We start from the raw sequence: 20,164 nt of genomic DNA on the forward strand, positions 1-20,164 counted from the left end.
TCCTTTATTCTCACATCTGCCTCTAGAGCGCAAGAGACTGGCATTCATGTTTATTTTTGCAAAGGAAGTCATGCTAGTTGTGTTCGTTTGTTTGTCTGTTGTGGCAGAAATGAATAATTAAATCCTAGAGTAGAGTCAGATGGAAAAGGTGGATCTACTATATTCTTCTCACTTACTTCAACAGAAGTCATAAAATGATGCATGAGTGTTTCATGCACAATTATTCAGCATTGTAAGTGATTGCATCTCACTATATGATATTGTTTGCAGTGTTATTGCGTGTAACTGTTGCAGTGATGTTTCCTGTATCTGCATGACTCATTAATAGAAGTATGTAGCACTACATGAGCATTGAGCAATGGGGAAAGCTCATGTAGTGCCTCCAGAAAATACCATATTGATACCAAATACAGGTGTCAATGTGTAGCTGTGTTGATGTGTTGAGGTGAACACACTGAGTATGACTGGGATGTTTCTGTCAACACCATATCAAGTCAAAGACATGGCTGTGCACTGATAGTGACTTTCTTATGGGAGCATCACGGCCCTCTGTCCGTGGTGCTGAAGAAGACTGGTTGACTAGGATGCCAGACTTACCAGAGTTGGTGATGGTCAACAGGTCGAGACGCCTTTGTTGCTGGAAGACAAAGAGAGAACAAAGTTAGGCAAATGCCATTAAACGATCATCAATTATTTGGAGTTAACATTCACAGAGGAATATTATTATATTACCGCACCAGAACAGGCTATATTTTAAATGGTGTCTGTTGCTTTATTCTGTTAGCACAGGAAGACACAAAGGAGGAAATGGCCCACTAAAATCTGAAGTACCTTTGGATGAAGAGACGGATGCTTTCACTTCCTTTACATTATGAGATATAGCCTTTCATATTTCTTTGGTACAGACATTTCCTGACTGATTTTGGCGCTGAACCCTGGTTGAAGGGTTACACACATCCTAGTAATAGATGAATGGTGTGTGTGTGTGTGAAACATTGTATGGCCAGATAATGGTCAAAGCCAGTTTTTAGTACCAGACTGCATTAATATTCCAGCACCATACTTATCCCTCTCGGTTGCTGAGAGGGATAAGACTCTCAGCATGCTCCTTCCTTCTGTCCTCACATACTGCCTGGAGTGGAGCTCTCTGATAGGCTAGTAAGAGCTTCATTTCGTATTTAGCAGATGCTCTTTCTCAGAGTAATTTAAAATATACAGTATTCCTACATCAACATTCAGTCAACGTAGGAATACATTTGAATACAAGTTCAACGACACTGTAACACTACAGGTAGTAGTAGTTGAATTTGTTTCTGTTAAGAAAGTACAATTAAATGAAATAGAGGAAACCCTCGCAAACTTTGGGGAATATTCCATACTCCACAGACCAATGGCCATCCCCAGCAGGGAGTCAGACTCCGGACATTCCTGCCATGAGGTAAGACATCGCAAACCACTGAAGCAGCACTGCACTGCGCTTCGGACAGAGTTCACGGTGAATAGGAGAATATATTCACGGGTAATGTATTGTTTGATGAATAAATAAGATGATACTCATCCTAAAATGCTATTCTTATTAATAATTTGATGATTTAATATAGCATTTCTATAAATTTGGGAGGTCTACATTTTATTTCACCATGAGGTATTGTTGGCTATAAGTTACTTGAAAAGGCATGGCTGTAGTTTATTGTGTGTGGAGGAGATGCCGGGGGGGGTAAGCAGTAGAGGTCACTGTGACAACAAGAGAGCAAGCCCAGATCAGAACGCTACAGCACTACACACAGATTCCCACCCCGACCAGCAAGGTGCATGCACATCCACAGCGAGTCTCCTTCGACCTGTGGAGACTGCCGACTCCCACAGCTAGACAGATATGGATCCAAGCTTGGAATCAATAACATCAGAGAAACATTCACAACTCTAGATGTTACCGTTCAGGACAAAGCCTTGATAAGAACCCTTAACTACACCAAAACAATTCTATATCACTGTCTGTTTATAGTAGAAACACTACATGAACACTGAAATATCTTCAGTCATCCTGTTCTACACAACAGTAACTAAATAATTCCTGATACTTAAGATGTTTATTGAACTTTTTTACTCATATTGATGCTTTTTTTCAGATTTATGTTTTAGTTTTTTCATTTTTTTCTGGCACTTCCATCTAAACATTCTGCAAAGTGGAAGTCAGCATCAGAGAGGTTGACAAACTTCACTTGGATTGTGGAGCGCCCTCTACTGGCTGTCATGCTCTCTGCGGGTGAAGCTGCCGCATTATTCACAGTATTGTGTGAATAAGAATGAAAGTAGATTTATGGAATCAGGAAAACACGTGTACCCAGAACATACCAAGAGACACAAAGCTACACACACAAAAAAAAACACACTGTGCAGCCAGCAGATATAAAGTGTGAGTGGCATTCAGCCCGCCAGTACTTATATCCAGATAATGAATCTGTGTATTATTACACACCACCACTGCTCTCCCTTCCAGCTGCTTTTGTTAGTCCTTACATGGATAAGGTGCTTAGTGTTCCTTAGTGAAGAGAGACAGGATCTGACACAGAGAATTACATTAGCAAAAGCATTTCAAGGCAGAAAATAGGATTGAATTAATCTTTACCAAACACAGCCAAAAGCTCAGGGATCACACCCTGGTTGAAGCCAGACTCAGAGGATGGTTGCAGCCCTTTCCCTCCCATAGTAACATGACACACACTGCAACAACTGCCACGCGTGCATATATTATTGATCTAAATCATAGATTAATTTCATTCTGAAACACTCACTCCCAGTTTGGCAGGATCTCTGTATGGAGAATTAAATGACTGTTACTGCATCTAAGTGCAGACAAAATACTGACGGCTGGTTGAAAGCTTAACAGATATTTTCAGGACCGACCTGACACATTAGGTTGTCTTAGTATAAATACCACAAATGTTTATTTTTTTTCAAAACCCATCTGGCTGATGTTTACATGCATTTACTGCAGGTGAAACTCGACTGACCGGGCCAGTCGAAGCGCTGTTAACTCAGCCAGAGGTTGACGCAGCTGCCACAAAGGTTCCGCCAGCATGGACTCCAGCAGCACAGTAAACAATAACGATATGAATGAAGAAACCGGTGTCTCGAATCATATTAAGATGGCTACAGCGTTATACGAGAACATAATTAAATTTTATTGTAAGCTGACCGAGATGCCTGCAGCGGTGCTTCTATTCTTGGGTGTTTTATGAGTGCAGGTTGTGATAAAGTTCGATCTTTACCTCCATAAGTGAAAAAATGCTATTGTGCAAAGACTTCAAAACAATGTAAAAGTGACATTATGACTGCGAGACAAACTACTCAATTTCTCTTTAAATGCTTATCAGATTCCCTTGTTATTTGTTTTTAATTTGTCTCTCCTGAATATTACAGGGACATTTTTTTTCTTGCATCTTTTCACATCATCATCGCCACCAGTCTGACAACCCCCCTCAAGAAGTCAATAATATTTTAATCATTATGAATGCAGTCATTAACAGAACCACACAGCACACCGGACAGCAAACTCCTCCACCATACTAATCTGGGTCGGTGGGGGTTGTGGTTAAAATGTAATGACAGCATTGGAAAAGCCATTAATGTACTAAACCCCTTCTCCCTGACAAAATCAAATATTCATGCATAATCTATCCAAAACTCATTTGCCAACACTTCCGCCAGAGAATTTACTTTTCATATTTGCTAATTGGTATCACAGAGAAACGATAGATAGGAAAATAATGGAGAGAAGAGAGCCATCAGTGAGTCGTGGGTGAGTAACTAAAATCCAAGTCGTCTTTTCATAGCTAATTTCAAATTAATTTAAAACTAGCAAGGAAAAATTACATAGCAAGTTGCGACATGTGTAATTCATTTAATATTTTGATGTTACTTTTTTGGTTTACAGACATGCATTTACTCTTATTATTATTATTAGTTGTCCTAGTAGTTTCTAAAATTTGACATTCATCCATTGAATCAGTGAAAGAAATGTTTGCACTCGATGGAGGTGGAGACAGACACATAGTGACACGTACACTATCTGTTGTGACGAGGTATGCAGCAAACTTGTAAGCAAACAGACTGGTACAATTAAAACATGAACATTAATATCATTTTATTGTAACACGTCTAGACACAAAGTTAAAGTCTACACAAACGTGGGACTGAACCATCCAGTTTGAATTCTCTCTGTGCTCCTGACTAGTGACCGCATTCACATACAAGTTTTCTTGTTATAAATTAGTAATTAAAACATAATATCTTATTGAGTGAATATTGTTTTATATGCGTGTGTCGGCCTGACATAGTGCTGCACGCTGCGATCCTTGCTTTCCCACCTTGTTCTCTTGATGAAGTCACAGACAGGAAATAAGCATCTGGCCCAGGCCCACTGAACTCCCCTATGAACCATAATCATACTCACACACCATCAATAACCTCCTATCACACACCCAGGATGTTTAATGGGGTTAGGAGAGAGTGAACTGTTGTTAGCCAGTCTGACTCATCTTGCATCTTCCTGAGGTCATCTCATCACAACCGCTACTTCTCATTCTGCCTATGCTCACGCAGCTGTAGCCCCACCGCCACGCACCAGAACTCATCTGTAAGCGTCTCAGCCTGTTTGACTAAGTGCATCTTAGTCATTGTTCCCCGGTCCCTTGTGGAGGTGAGGTAAGAATGAGCAAAAAAAAAAAGAGGAGCTTTGCGTTAGGCTATGTTGGGTGTGGCTGTTGAGCTGATGAAGGTCAAGGGGGTCATAATATCAGAGGGATGTGGGGGTTCAGGATGCAATGACATTTTTCATATTTATACAATAATATATATATAATATAAACTTTTAATTTAATTTAAATAATGACAAAATGTGGGTAGAGATCTGTGACAATAAATATGAGGCCTGTACAGACCTTAAGTACTTGTTGAACGATCACTGAAAGCGAGAGAGAAAAAGAATCCCTGTTAGATTCTGTAGGAAAACGACTCCTGTCTGGCAGAAAGGTACCGACCCAGCTCAACTTGCATGACAGAATAAAGTCATGCGTGTTATGCTGCTCTGAGGACGAAGACGACAGCAGGGAGGTTGGAGAGCGACGCTTTGTTGCGTGACCAGCAGTCCTTGTTTAAAAATACAACAGACTAAATAAAATATTTATTCCTTCTGAGAGCAGAGCGGGGCTTCTCTAGAGCAAAGGGAGAGGACCGTCATGGCCGCCTGCACAGAGCCCCCTGCTGCCACCGCCGTCACTCCCCCTCTCACCAAGCCGGATGGCAGCAATCATGGAATCAACATAAAACTTGAGCAGTTAAAATATGCAGTTAATATGAATATGCGAGTTTGCAAACATACAGACAGACAGAACTGGTCAAAGGCAGTCAGTCAGATCAAATGCATTTTTAAAATCCCCCTCCGGTCATAAATATTTGGAAAACACTTTATAATACGACTGCACTAGTATGGCTATATTAATGCTTAATCAATGCACAGATCATCACAAGTTAATGATAAATTAAGTCATTAATGTTTACTGAATCAGCAAATTATGAAAAGTACATTTGATTAATACATTAGTCATGTATTAATTGTTATTAATAAAGTCTGTCAGTTAATTACACCTAAATGAACATGATTCATGAATACAGTTAATTCAATTTGAAAAAGTGCAAAACCCGATGAGCATTACAACGTATGTCCTTAATACCGTGTTAGCAGTCAAGCCAAGTCAATTTTCAGGTCTGTCATGTGCCTCTCTGAGTCATTACATAACTATGACTTCATAATCATTCATCATCAGCAAAGAAAATGTGAAAATGATTTCACGTTCAGAAGGTGACAACAAAAGTCGAGTCAAAATCTGATTCTGGAATGTTTACCATAGCTGTCATTTAAATTGTAAACGGTTGCTGACAGTTTCTGTACAGAAATAGGTAAAACATCCACTGAACTATAAACAATAAGGAATAACAAAGTGTTTAATTATTCTTTAACACTGGAACAATTTGCAACATTTTAAATTACAATGTAAAAACTATGAAAATGGTCACATCTATCACAAACCAGGAAAAACCTCCTCACAAATGAAATTGAATGCAATAATCAATGTTTTACGTATTTCTGATATAATAAGAGAATTTAAAAAAGGAGAATGCAGGGATTGGTGCATAATTTGCATCTGTGCAAAGAGCTTAGTGTTTGGAGACACTGGCCAAGTCTTCACGGATAACTCAATAGTACCTCTAATCAATACAGCTGATGACCTGCAAGGGGCAATAACATCTCCTACGCAGGACCAAGTCAACACAAACTGGGTTAGTCCACTTAATGTGTTCTTTAAAGTTGTGACTCAGGTTCAATCCAGGTTCTCAGGGCATGCCCCGTTCAAGTGTCTGCCTCCCTCTTCAATAGAACAAACGTCAATCCCTTGGTCAATTTAATTTAAATAATCGGGGAAGGGGCGGGGGGGAATTATGGCCTGTGCAAGTCAGCTAGATTCAAGATTCAAGATTCAAGATACTTTATCTATGAGAGGGGATCTCACACAACAAAATAAAGCGTGGAGCGTTGAACCACCAGCATCTACGTTAATTAATTATGGTCAACTTAGTAGACATTAATGTTTATTCTCAGTGAACAAACATAGTGATGTATTTAGCAAGAGCTGATTTTATCGAAAGCATTGGTCACTCAGAATCAATTATTGCCACTGTTTGCAAATTGTGGTACATAAATTTGCTCTAACTGTTCAGATCAGCTTGGGTTCTACATTTACTGTCTACTTTGTGTCCTGAACATCATGTAAATGAGGCAGACCTGTGTTTCTCTAAATGTTAAAGTGTTTGTGTGCGCCACCTCCTGACTGTATGCGTTCATGCGCATGCATGCACAAGTGGGTAACCTAAGAACCTCTGCTGAGCCAAGAGTTTCCTCTATGACCTGGAAAAAAAAATCAATGACAGAATCTTGAAACAGGAGACCAATCAATGACTCTAGAACATTGATACTTCAGCACTTAATTTCACTTATAGACACACAGAGGTTGACTCCACTATCATCTTTTCCCCACTGGGCTGTGATTGACCCCTACCTGATGGAGTGTGGGTGTAGTGACCCGGTATTTACCAGCCTGCAAGTAGCAGACAAACAGTCAGGGCAGCTCTGCGGCCTTATTGATCTGAGATCGAGACCTGGCTATTCCAACAGGACTGTGTTCACTGAAGATGAAAATCGCTAATTTAAAATATACTCTCAGCACAGCTGTTTTATGGTTAACATCATTATTGATAAATGCAACTCTAAATTACTTTTTCAAATGTGTGTCAACATATGGTCTTGGATCACAATGAAAATAGAGGTTCTATTGTCCTTTAAATTCAAGAGAACAGCCATTTGACCAAACCAAGGATGTGATAGTTTAGGTTTTCTTTGTTTGTCCAGAACAGATTTTATTCATTTTTTGGAAAGGAAAGCTTCAACAAAATATCCAGTCGAGTTTAGTGGTGATCCAGGTCATGATTGGGATCTAGAACCTTTTTAAAGGATTTGTGAGATTCTAATTTCATGGATAATGTCTACAATGCCTTTTTATCATTTTATCTTCTGCCTTTAATCATCCGTAAGGGGGATGAAACTAAAATTGCTCCATGTAGAAACTTCAAACATTTTGCTACTTAAAACCGAATCTGTCTGCACAACAGTGGACTCAAAAACTGACTTGTGGATCATCGTCTTCACGCAAAGCCAATTGGAACATCAATACACAAGACACAAGGTTGAAAAGTTCACCCATTTCTCCTCGGGCCCTAATTGGAGTTGAAGGTCAGGGGGCATGTATGCTCATATTGGTTTATTGCCTTTATGATCAATATGTGTATGTGCGAAACAATTTCTCTCCTGTCTTGGTGCCTTTTTCAAACCAGCTGTTTTCTTTTTCGTAATATCCTCCAAACAAAGTAACCAGACAGTGAGAGACATATTGGAAAAGAAATGAAGCACAATGTTGTGTGACTAAAGCATTTTCTCCGGCACAACTTTTCCATTTAGCCGAGTTCAATCAGATATTGGAATAGACTGCCGAATAGTTCTGTAAAGCTGAAGCAGACTGGACCGCTGTGTTACTGATGATTAAGAGGGACAATTATTAGCTGCTAGGGGAGGAGAGATGGTGAGGGAGAAAGAGTGTGAGGGAGGCGCACAGAAAACGAAAAACAGCACTCGCACACACACACACACACACACATTTAATCTGCAAACTGTGAAATATTTGTTTATTACTTCATGACAAAGCAGGAAACATGCTCCCCAGATGTTGAGATGTGAACCATGTGGATATACTGTTTCTGCTGTTCTTAATTTGAGAGTCAAAGCCCATAATGTTCCTGTCACCACTGGAACCATCATGGCTTTCACCTCCTACATCTGTCTCCTCCTGATCCTCCGGGCCTTTGTACTTCTCGTCTTTTCATGCTCCTTCCTGATCTTTCAGATTGACACATCCACCACTATGTCTAATAGCCAATAGCTGGAAATTGAGGTCCCACAGGAGTTTGGATTTGTTGTTCTTTACCATTCCTGTGCCTTAGTGATGCTATTCCGAGAGGCTTCTTCTTCCCTAATGGTCTTCCAGTATTACGAAGTTTCAGCCCTGGGTCAGTCTGCAATTGAGCTGTTCCTCCCTTGCAGCTGGGCGAACATCCTGGATAGATCTTTGATGACATTTATTGTTTTGCCCTCTGCTCCTCTGGTGTTTCGTCTCAGCCTTGCTCCCTATCTTACACTCTTTCTTTGACATTCTCTAGAACCTCACCTCACCTCACCTGTTCCTCATGCTGTAATGTGGCTAAGAAGTGTCACACATGGGTGATGTCTGAGCAGGCACTAATATCACGAGGTAGGCCAACCGGGAATCAAACATCCCATGGTGGGTATTCATATTCCATGTGTAATTAATTCATCACACATACCTGTTTACCACTATCAATGGATATATTTTAAATGTCACACAAATGATCAGTGATTAATTAATAATACTCATACTGAAGGAAAATCGCATAACAATTAAAATTAAGGAGCATTAACAAGTTGAATGCTCGTATTATTGTTTATTACTTAAACAAGTACAAATAAAACACAAATGTAAAAATGAAGCAAAAACTGCTGATCAGTTAAAATAAAGTTAATAAAAGTGTCTTTTGATTTGCTTTGTGGGCAAATACTAATAATCAGTGAAATTCCTAAGGTCATGTCTCTCACAGATTTGTTGTCTGCCTTATCATCTCTCCTCATCTTATTGATCTGACTCCAGGATGGAATCTAAATCTCCCTTTCAAGGAGAAAAGGAGAAAAACGCCATGAACCAGCATCATCTCAGGCTGAATTTCATCCATCTGACATACTGCCGCTGTGGAGTTCTTCAACTGCCTCTGTTACCGAATGAGAGGCCAAACTCATGCCATTTCAGAGTACCGGTATATACTGTCCTCGTTCCTCAGGTCTCCCCCCGTCTCAGGGGTCTCTTTTCCTCGCATGTGATAAAACAAACAAGAAAACGTCATTTGACGCATCTGTAATCACCTTAGCAATATCCGCTGGAACAGAGGGCTTTTAATTTGCCATCCTTTTAATTTGTTTTCACAGCAGTTTCAAGCAAATTGAATTTGTTAATTAAAGCAGCAAAATGAAATGCTGAGTATTATTGACTTGATGCTAATTGGTTTAGTGTGGAAACTGGAAGTGGGGGTGAAGTAGGATGGGTGGGGGCTAACGAGAGGGTCAACTGGAGAGAGTTAGGGCGTTTTGGGGTATCGATAGTCAGGACAAATCACATTACAGACGAGGAGAAGAAAGGTTACATGCCAAGTGGCCCCAGAGCAGCTGCTTTTTTTTGGTTCGTGTGTGTTTGTGCACATGTGCAACACATTTCCCAGGGCACTTTCTCACACTCATACACAAACAAAGACAGACTGTACTTGCTACTGATTTCATACCAACACAATAAACACAATTGAACATGGTCACACATGCCGACACACACATGGGCACACACATAGATTAACCTCTGTTACTATTTATCAGTAAATTCCAAACAAATCTACTTCTTTGCAACTTGAACTCAATGTTTTACGCATACAATTAGTCTTTTATTGTTGTGTTATGATTCATGCATGCTCATGCATCTCTTTTTCACTTTATTAAAGACACGGCACACAGCGTACAAGCTATTTTTGCCATCAACATTTACCGGTAAGTGTAAGGAACAGTATCATAAACTACACTCACTTTAACTCAAGGATCTGATAAGAAATCCCAGGTGGATTTGAACCCAAGACATTTTTTCTGCGATAACAACAACTGTGCCACCATGCTGCCTTCAATTGTAATTTTGAATTTTGTGATAATTATAATAACTAATACAATACCAAAAGTGAGACAAAGCAGAATAAGTAAATCTAGTAACATGACACATAAATGTATAGAGACGAGGAGAGAGAGAGAGGAATAAAGATGAGCTCAGTGCATCATGGGAAGACCCTCAGCAGTCTAAGCCTAAAGACGTACAGCTAAGGACTAGCCTCAGCCAGCCTTAATTACAAGATTTATTTAAAGCCTACTCTTAAATATAGAGGTGGTGTCTGCCTCATGGACTGAACCTGGAAGATGCTTCCACAGGAGTGAGCCTGCTCTGAAGGCTCTGGCTCCTATTCTAACTTTGCAGACTTGATGGGTGATGGGCTATTATAAGCTTTTTAAAATACACTGGTGTCTAACCACTACAGGCTTTGTATGTCACCCTATGCCTTCTCTGCATGCGCATGTGTGTGGTTGTTTCAAGGGGCCCTTGTACTAGGATGTAAACGGAATTTTGTTGTGTGTTTCAGTGACAACAAAATCTTATCTATCTTATGCTGCTAAAGAAAAATGCGCTGGACTTATCAGATATTCATATCCACGTGCAGATTTATATTTGTCCACACATTCCCAAATCCTTACACCAATGTTACACACACATCTCCAAGACTCCACATTGTTGAGTCTTGTTTCAAGCACACTAATTATTTCATTCGAGATCCACATGGATGAAGGACAGAGGTGTCAGGTGGGGAAGAGGAAGGAAATGGAGGGAGAAAGGAATGGAATGAAATCTAAAGACCAAAGGAAGATCCCGATAGAGATAGGCAGAAGGGGAATAATTTTTGTCTGGAAACAAAGTGAAGCCAAGAAGGGAGAGGGAGAGGAGTAAGTGAGGAGTGGGCTGGATGATTTGCTCAGCAGTGGTTGAATAAGGGAGGTGATTATAACACTAATTACAGGCTCAGCCACTTCATTGAGAAGGTTCCAGTTTACATCTGACAACAAATACCGCCCTATTATTTGTGATGTTGGAAATACACACATACAAATACAGTGGGTTTTGGTAATGGAGAGAAATGATCAAAGCAACCATGTTTTATAATGTGTTGTGATAATAGGGGTCCACACTTTCTTCTTGTCCCCACTATTCTAGTTTAATCAATATACAGCTACAGATCCGAGCTATGAATAAAAGTCACATCATTTACATAATACTACAACATCTCTAGTGGCTCCTGCTGGAATCACTGATGTTCAACAGTTTATCAAGCAAACAAGGTAAAATAGTGTTATGTTTTGCAAGTGAGTACAACGTATATTCTGTTATGTTTGCTCTTATTATTCCTAATAGACATCATCAGTGCTGTTCCTCCAGTTTTATGTGTTGGAGAGATCACTGACACAGTAGGGTACTTTTGTGGTTGTAGTTATTTATCATTGGTTTCTGAATCAACTGACTTTCTAAGCCCACCCTGTCCTATGACTGTACTTGACCTTCCTGACCAACAGATTAAATACACTCTACACAATCTCCACGACATATATATTTCTACCTGTTCTAACACATAATATCCCATTTGCAGATGTCAAATTTGGATGTTTCCCTGGTCCCTGTTATCCAAATGCCCTTATTGAAGAGAGTGCACTCTGAATCATGAATCAAGCTGAAAGGGATTGAACTGTTGGGTGCCAATGTATTTTATGCTGCCAGTAAATGTATCTATCTTGTTCATAGCAATTTGCAGCTCTGTATTTTGTAATGATAAAAAGGATAGGTTTTGGGGAGATACAAGAGCTGTTCTATTGAGAGTGTTGATTACATCAGGCCCCATCTACGTGGAGCACACAGCTGCCTGTCTCATCAGAATACATAATATCACAATGGAGGGGCTCTAAGTACCTGGCAAACCCAAGTAGATAGATAACAAAGAGCCTATTAAATAACGGACAAAGTGGCCGGCTAAGGTGGGGGTGAGTGATGTGGGAGTGTGTGGTGGGAATTAGTCTTTAGCCCTACATACACTCTGAGATAAGATAGCCTCAAGTTCTAATTAAAATTCTCACTCCCATCTAAGGTGGTATTTTTGATCTGAAGGAAGAGTGAAAAGTGGGTTGTCTTGCAGACCCCCCCCCCCCCCCCCCCCCCCCCACACACACACACAATCCTCTCTTTCTGCATGCGTGTGTGTCTCTTTCTGTTCTTCAGTCTTGTCCAAAATCAATGTTATCTTCCCAACCTGGTAACTCTTCTTTGCCCTTACTCACCCTTGAAGTCCTGTTGGAGGTATCTAATTTCCCCCCAAAAAACAACAACTCTGCTACAGCGCAAGATAAAAACATGGGAAATATGAGAACTGTACGTTTAGCCTGCACACACACACACACACACACACACACACACAACACAAATATGAAGAGAGAGACATTTTCTCAGATGATCAGGCCTCCTGGGGGTAAAGGGGCTTAATGAATGGCCATATTTCTTACAGAGAGCCTTCATTGAAGCTGTAAAATTAAGCAGTCAATTTCACCTCATAATTAGATAGTGAAATATTAATCGTCAAACTCTCTGAGACAGTAGCATAGTGCAGTGAATAGTGTGAAAACATAGGGAAGATGATCACATTTAACTTCCGCATTTGTATGAAATCCAAAACTTTCAGTGACACAATGTGAAATCTATAACTACTGTGTGAATTATTCTCAAATTACATTCTCTATTAGCTGTTAGAACCAGCATCAGCTGTTTAAAACATGATTTGAATAGACACTATTTATATAATGCGTTAATTTAAACATATCTCCGGGTCAGATATTAAGAATTCTTTCAGTTGTACTTTGATTAACAGACTGGAGCTGCTGTGATGTTTTTACTCTGCCCACACATTAGGGAAAAATAGTATTTACAGTATGGTGCGGTATAAGTTAATTACTAACGTTTGAGAGAGAGAATTAGCAGATGGATTTACCTCCAGGCTTAATCTCCCTCTTTCTCTCCATACTGCGCTTGGCAATAGAAGCTATGGAGACAACACCCTTGGGTGCTATGAACTCTGTGGAGCGCCTTTGCCAGGATCAAACACTCAAATGAGCCGTGATGATGGGCCTAGTGATTCGTGCTGCTGTCTCTGAGGCCCAGCCACAGAGGGTTTTCCTGCATCATCTCCTTATTTTTCTCACCCTCAACCTCAGGTTCTACCATTTGAACCCAACTTCAGAAGAAGAAAAACTTCAGTCGACCACATATTGCTACTTAGCTGATCATGTTTTATCATTTAACAATGAGCAGGCATGCTTGCAATGACTGGGAGGTGACATTGAGATTGTACAGCAAAACAACAGCATGGAACATTTGGCTCAAAACAATCTGAACAACAAGCTCCTCCCTCCTCTGACTGTGTGAATTACTGACTGTTGTCTCACAAGAGCAAAGATAGAGGTAGTGGATGAAGTAGAGCAACACGCCCGCTATCACACAGAGTATTCTGATACATTTGTTATCGTCATTGTTTGTAGCATATAATGAAAATATTAAATAACAGTCTTTGATTGTTTTAAATATTGTTGTCGTTCACATCATCAAACCTGGCCTCCCTTTCCAATCTGACAAAGTATTGCCACATGATTCAGGCAGAGCACTGATGTTGCATTAGACTATTGCACAATCCAACCACCTCTATATGTGCTATTTCCTTTACTTTGGAGAATGGGTATCCACTGTAGAATCATATCCCTTACTGCTAAATGCTCATTTCCTTGATGCCTTTCAATGGATTGCTGTGTTGTCCTAACAAATACTTCATGCATTTTGAAGATAACACTGCTACCATGGAAAAATATTACAGGTAAAGTTTCAGTATGTTGGTGGTTTACAAGAGGAAACAAATTTGCATATTGCAAACCCTGTTTTGCACTGAAACACACATCCAGTTTACTAAGCACTGCAAAACACCAGCCAATAATAATTCAGGCTGTTTAACTTGTGCATCAACAGTCTAGTCAGCCAACCAGCCAAGCAGTCAGTGTCAGGGAAGAGACAAGGCCATAATCCAATTCTGGATTTTACACGGCGTCATGCGTTTACCTTTGACAGCGTGATTGATGTGTATGTAAATTTGTTTTGAGGAGGGCTGTGAGCAGCTAGTTAAAGCAGACATTTAGGGCTGTCCTGTCAAAGATGAATGGGGGAAAGGAAAGACGAAGGACAAAGGAATCCAAAATAGACAACTATTGATCCATGAATGAAGATGGACACTAGAGGAGCCCGAGACAAGGCGCCATGTTTCTCTAGGGTGTCACTCTGAATTCATAGAGGTGCAGTTTGACAGCTTCACAATGACACACTATGGGGCGACTCTATCGGACACACACCAAGCAGGAAAAAGGTTACTGCCTTTTCAAGTGCCCTCTCTATTGTCCTCTCTCATCCTGATCCTTCTTTTCCCTTCACCATTCCTTAAGTCAAGAGAGAGGAAAAGAAAAGCAGTGACCACTTTTGTCAAGTCATTAAATAGATCATCTCTCAAGATACTGTCACTGTGTTGTTTCCATCTATTTACATGTTTACCGAGCATGTATGTGCTTGCATGCATGTTTTTCTATTTCAACACAGTCAAATGGCCATGTGAGAATTTAATGTGGTTCAACAAGTTCAACAAGACAATAGGGGACTGGGACCTCACATCATAAAGTAATAGATCAATATTAAAAGGAAATGATGGTGTCATGCTTCGTTCCTGTTCAGCTGTTGTAGGATATGTTACACCTGCAAATGTTTTAGAATATAAGCCCTGTAAAGAAATGACAGGCCTTTAATTGGTCTCAAAATGATCATCAGGCATGGAGGTGGCTAATGATCACTCCACTTCCGAACCTAGCCCCCCTCCCCACACCTACGTATTAATGTTTTCTAACTGGCATGGAATTAGGTACACAGCTGGGATCGGCTCCAGCAACACGCGTGACCCGCAAGGTGGATAAAACGGCTGTAGACGAGATGGTTGAGTTCGTCTCGTCCACAAGGAAATGGATGGATGAATGAAACTGAAGAGCCGGAGTGCTGAAAAGAGGGAGAAATCAAGAAAGAGAAGGTGCAACAGAAAGAGACCCCCCACATAACTCCTTATGACCTATGGACCCTGCATGCAGCTCGACAGTGACTCTGATAAAGTAAGGCTGGAATCCCTTTCCATTTGGCCAATGTGGCCCAGTCCTGTTAAAGACAATCGACTAGCTAAACACAGGCACTATATCACAATATGCAGCTGCAGACGGGCCCGACAGAGAGAGGAGAGACATGGATCCTTAGGAGAGAGAAAGGGGCACGAGCATCCATCTCTCTCACAGTTGGCTGACATTCATCCATAGGACACACACACACACACACACACACACACACACACACACACAACGATGTACCGGTATACACATAGAACAGTGAGAGCAAGAAACAGAAGTGGAGAGAAAATGGGACCCGTCAATTCCTTCATTTTTAAAAAAATTGTCACTTCAGGTAAAAAAGATAGATAGAATAAAAAAGTGAAAATACATTTTGTGCAACTATGGCATGGTGCAAGGAAGAAAACCTGTCTAGAATATTAGCATGGTGCTTGTTTTCTTGGTGTGTAAATGCCTGTGCAGGTGTGAAGGAATCCAGCGGCTTCACTAGACCTGCTTGTTATCGAGGGCCTCCAGGCCCACAAGGCGTGCTGAGCTGCTGAGTTGAGTCAAAAGGGCTGTGCTTGGGGGTTAGTGAAGTGCTGAAGTCCCAGCTTAAGAATGGGTGACAATCCAATAGACTGGAACAGCAACAAAGGTCCAAAGAGGGTCAGATTTATGCCACAAATGTTCCATTTATTGACATTCCTCGCATGATTCCTGCCTAGAAAGTAATTCAACATCTAGCGTAAAAGTGCTTCAAGCAAGTGATGGAACCATAGTTCTGTAGATAACCTCATGCAGCGGACATCCGCCAGTGCAACACACAGAGAATGCGGCACTTGCCCAAGAGATCACTTAGAATATGGAAGATGAGAGCTCCTGCTTGAGATCGGCTCAAGCATCTGATATCATGTGACTGCTAAGAGAGATGTCCTTTCGCACACAGTTACACAGTAATTCTAATAATATACAGCCATATTTGTTACCTCGTTGTTAAAACTGACAACGTATTCTGAATTGACCACTTTCCCTTCAAAGCATGTCAGGTTTATCAGTTTTTAGATCTTTGATACATCAGGGCCAAAAAAGAAAAGTTACAGAAAAAAAATATTTTGTCTTGCATTTTACTTACTTTTGTGGACATAACATTACAGTATAACTTATTCTCTACGTGTCTTGTGAAGACACTCACAAGCATTATTATCTTTGTCAGTGATTACCCAAATTGATTTGGTTTTTGTTCTCAAAATATCTCAAAATGTAGCTTTGGATTATGAGGGGTGACTCAGGCCCTGGACCCTGGGGTTCATTATATGGTATCTTGAGGTGGACTTGAATTCGGAAATGTGAGACTGGGATTTTTTGGAATACTTGTTTTAAACATATAACATATAAAATATGTACACAGCTGAAGTGAGCAGGCGAAAGTTCATGTAACTTTTGACAAGTTGTTCTCCCCATCCTGGGGTTGTATTCAAGCATGCTAGTAGGCAGTGCTGGAGAGCAGTCATGTAGAAAGAGAAGGCTGTTACTGGAGTTATTAACAGGCTCCAGTGCGTCTCTCCTCTCAGCTGAGCTATTCAGAGCATAGCATCCTCACCTGCCACAAACACATGCCGACACACAGAGGCAGCAGACGGACACACTGAGCAGCTCCTCTATGCGCTGTGCAGTAATATGCTTTTTTTGCCCATTTACAAAAAACTAAGTTTCCTTCAAAGTGAATTTCAAGCTTGGCTGGATTTGGAGGGCGAACAACTCTCTTTTCATAAATGTTCATTATTTTCCCTCCAAAAAAATGATCTACCGTACAACCAGTTCCCTGTTGATCTCTGCTCTTGTCTTTTACTTTCTTGCCTTCTTTTCCCTGATTGCTGGTGAATTCAGGCCATTCAATGGGAAGCAATCACTCTGTCTTAAAGGTATATTCTGATTTATTAAAATTCTATTTTTTGTCACCGTCTGCATCTCCATGAGTCCTTATGCACAAATGATGATGAATGCTCCATGCACAGCGCTTCATCCTTATTGTCATTTAGGAAGCCAGCAGAGTAAAGATCCATTGGAAAAGGCTGATAAAAAACTGATAAACGACACAGGCTTCAAATAGAATGTGGTCAATCTAGAACAGGTTTAAGCATTATAAATCTGGATCTTCATGCCAATATTTACCATGAGGTTACAAATATGACTTTCATTTTCTTGATGATCCTATGATCATACTAATATTGGGTTGAAGTAAGACAAATATGCGGAGCACTGGACGGACATGTGTCTGATAAGGGTTAGCCAGAAATACCAAATGCTGTGTTGTTACACTTCACAGTGTTGTTTCTCATTAGATCAACGATGACCTAATAGCAGTGACACAACATGAATTCAAGCACAATTCAGCTTCCTGGGCTACTCGTATTTCATGACCACACTGCAAAGGTATAGATATCGACAGACACAAACTATGTTTTTTTTTACTGTAAAAAGTGAGTGTCTAACCACCTGGTTAAAGAAAGGAAACAGATCAATAGGGGTTAGGGTTGTGGAGTAATGCTTCCTCTTTCAGACTAAAGCTGAATGCATCTCTCTTTACTTCATCAGAGAGAGGGAGATGGAGAGAGAGAGAGAGAGCGAGAGAGGCTGATTGCTGCAAAAGCTCACTTTGAATTAACATTATTCTTTCTACTTAATTTCATAAACCAGGTCTTTAAATACCAACAGAAAACCAAATTCACACCGTTGTAGTCCCAGAGTCATCACCAATTTCAAATACTTTTTCATTAGCATAATACTCATTCACTGAAAGGCATCGGAGACAAAAGGAGAGACAGAGAAGCAGAGAAAAGAGAGAGCACTAAGCCATTAAGGTGTGAATAGGTTCCAATTTCTAAAATAAATATTATCTCTGTCTGAGTAACCCAAATTCTGTGCTTTTGTGCCAGCATTATAATAAGGATCAATAAGGGGTCACCACTGAATGAACATCACACCAGCAGATTCAGAGAGTTTCACCTGCGACACTTTAATCTATTTATCTCTCATAATTTCTCTGCAGAAAGGATCACATCATGCATTAACAACCATGCCTACTGCACTCGCTCACCACCTACCCCTCATTACCATGTTCTTGATCAGATGGGCGATGGGATGGATGTTGGGTGGGGATGTATAATAAAGCATGCAGTATCCTAGGGGGAATCATTAGTTAGAGATAAAAAGCGATACAGCATTATAATATAAGGACATAGATCATAAACCTGCTTATTTTCTGCTCCCTCTGGAAGAGCCTTCTTAGTCAACGGTCTGAAGCCAAAGACTTTCACGGCTCAGTTTTTTCTCATATTCTTGCGCCAGACAAAATATACTGCTAAAAGAATCTAATAGGATAAGGGTAATTTGATAATGAAGCAGAAGATTATACAGTGTAAAAAAAGAAGTGTTGCCAAGGAACCACGCAATGATGCAATGCTGACCTTTCCATCTTTGAGGAAGAAATGATTAACAAATTGTCATCCACATGCCTGTCAGCTGCTACCAAGGAAGAGGCCAAACTTTACAAAGCTAGCAGAGAACAATTTCTAAAAACAATGCAGAAACAAGAAAACAAAACGGCAAAGAAGTAAAGTGAGGATCCAATAAGTTAACAACAAACAGAAAGGAAAAACATCAACAGAACATAGTCATGGAAGTAAAAAAACAGGGAGGGAAAATTCCCTTTCCACCCACTTATATCGTTGTTTCCTTTGCGTTGTCCTCTTAAAATGTTTTTTCTTATTTATTGTGTAGAAGACAGCTAAGGCATCCTTTAACAATTTGGTTCTATAAGGGAAAGAAAATATGTTAGCATGAGCTGCTTGCCTTTCATCTCAGAGAAAAATGTATGTCTCTATTAGATCTATTCTAACAAAGCTACAAAACATGTTTGGGAAATACACAATTAACATTCCTAATCGTCTGCCCCATTTGTATGTGCAGTACTGGAGCGAGAAGTGAAGAAGTGTTATGTGTGTAATTGAATGTCTCACCAGTAAACACGGCAAACCTGTACACATTTTCCTTTCAGCATCGTGGTGCAAATGTTCACATCTCTCATACGGCTTCACTTTGCAATATCGCCTTATCCACATGAGTGCTGATTGGCTATTCAGGTGTAAGCCTTTGAAAGAGGCTGTCAGTAGTTGGAGGGCTCTCGGACCAATTACACTGCCATTCACAGAACAGCTTCCGTGTCAAGAAGCCAGCTCTCAGAAGACAATTCCAGACAAAGTGTGCATGAATTAGTTATTGCCATTAAAGGTTTTTACTGTCACAATAAATGCTGTTAGATTACCACATGACAATATATGATGTGAGAATGCTGGCTGAGAATATTAGTGTTATCCCTCACTTCCACACAAAAGTGAAAAACCGTTGTGACAGGCTCGTCCTGTTTCTAATGTGTTGGAAACTGCGATGAATATCATATTACCATATGTCAAATAGTAGATTCTAAAGTTATGTCGTGCTTTTACAGGGTGCTACAGGGCCATGGATCTCATTCATTGTGCAAAAATAAAGGCTAATGTTCCTTGTCCATAACAGGCCTAAATTTTCACTGAATTGCACCACCAAATTGTTGCTTTGCTTTAG

The 20,164-nt window shown here is 40.2% G+C and overlaps 1 protein-coding gene across 1 annotated transcript in view; it reads right to left on the reverse strand.

Moving 5' to 3' along the window:
• agbl4 (AGBL carboxypeptidase 4) overlaps positions 1–20,164 on the reverse strand; it is a 189,886-nt gene that overhangs the window by 67,889 nt on the left and 101,833 nt on the right. The window contains exon 6 of the mRNA XM_068743739.1: positions 598–637. Within this exon, the coding sequence (XP_068599840.1) occupies positions 598–637 (40 nt within the window). The remainder of the gene's footprint in view (positions 1–597; positions 638–20,164) is intronic.

The sequence above is a fragment of the Brachionichthys hirsutus genome, chromosome 9 (genome assembly GCF_040956055.1).
Source record: "Brachionichthys hirsutus isolate HB-005 chromosome 9, CSIRO-AGI_Bhir_v1, whole genome shotgun sequence".
Classification (NCBI taxonomy): domain Eukaryota; kingdom Metazoa; phylum Chordata; class Actinopteri; order Lophiiformes; family Brachionichthyidae; genus Brachionichthys; species Brachionichthys hirsutus.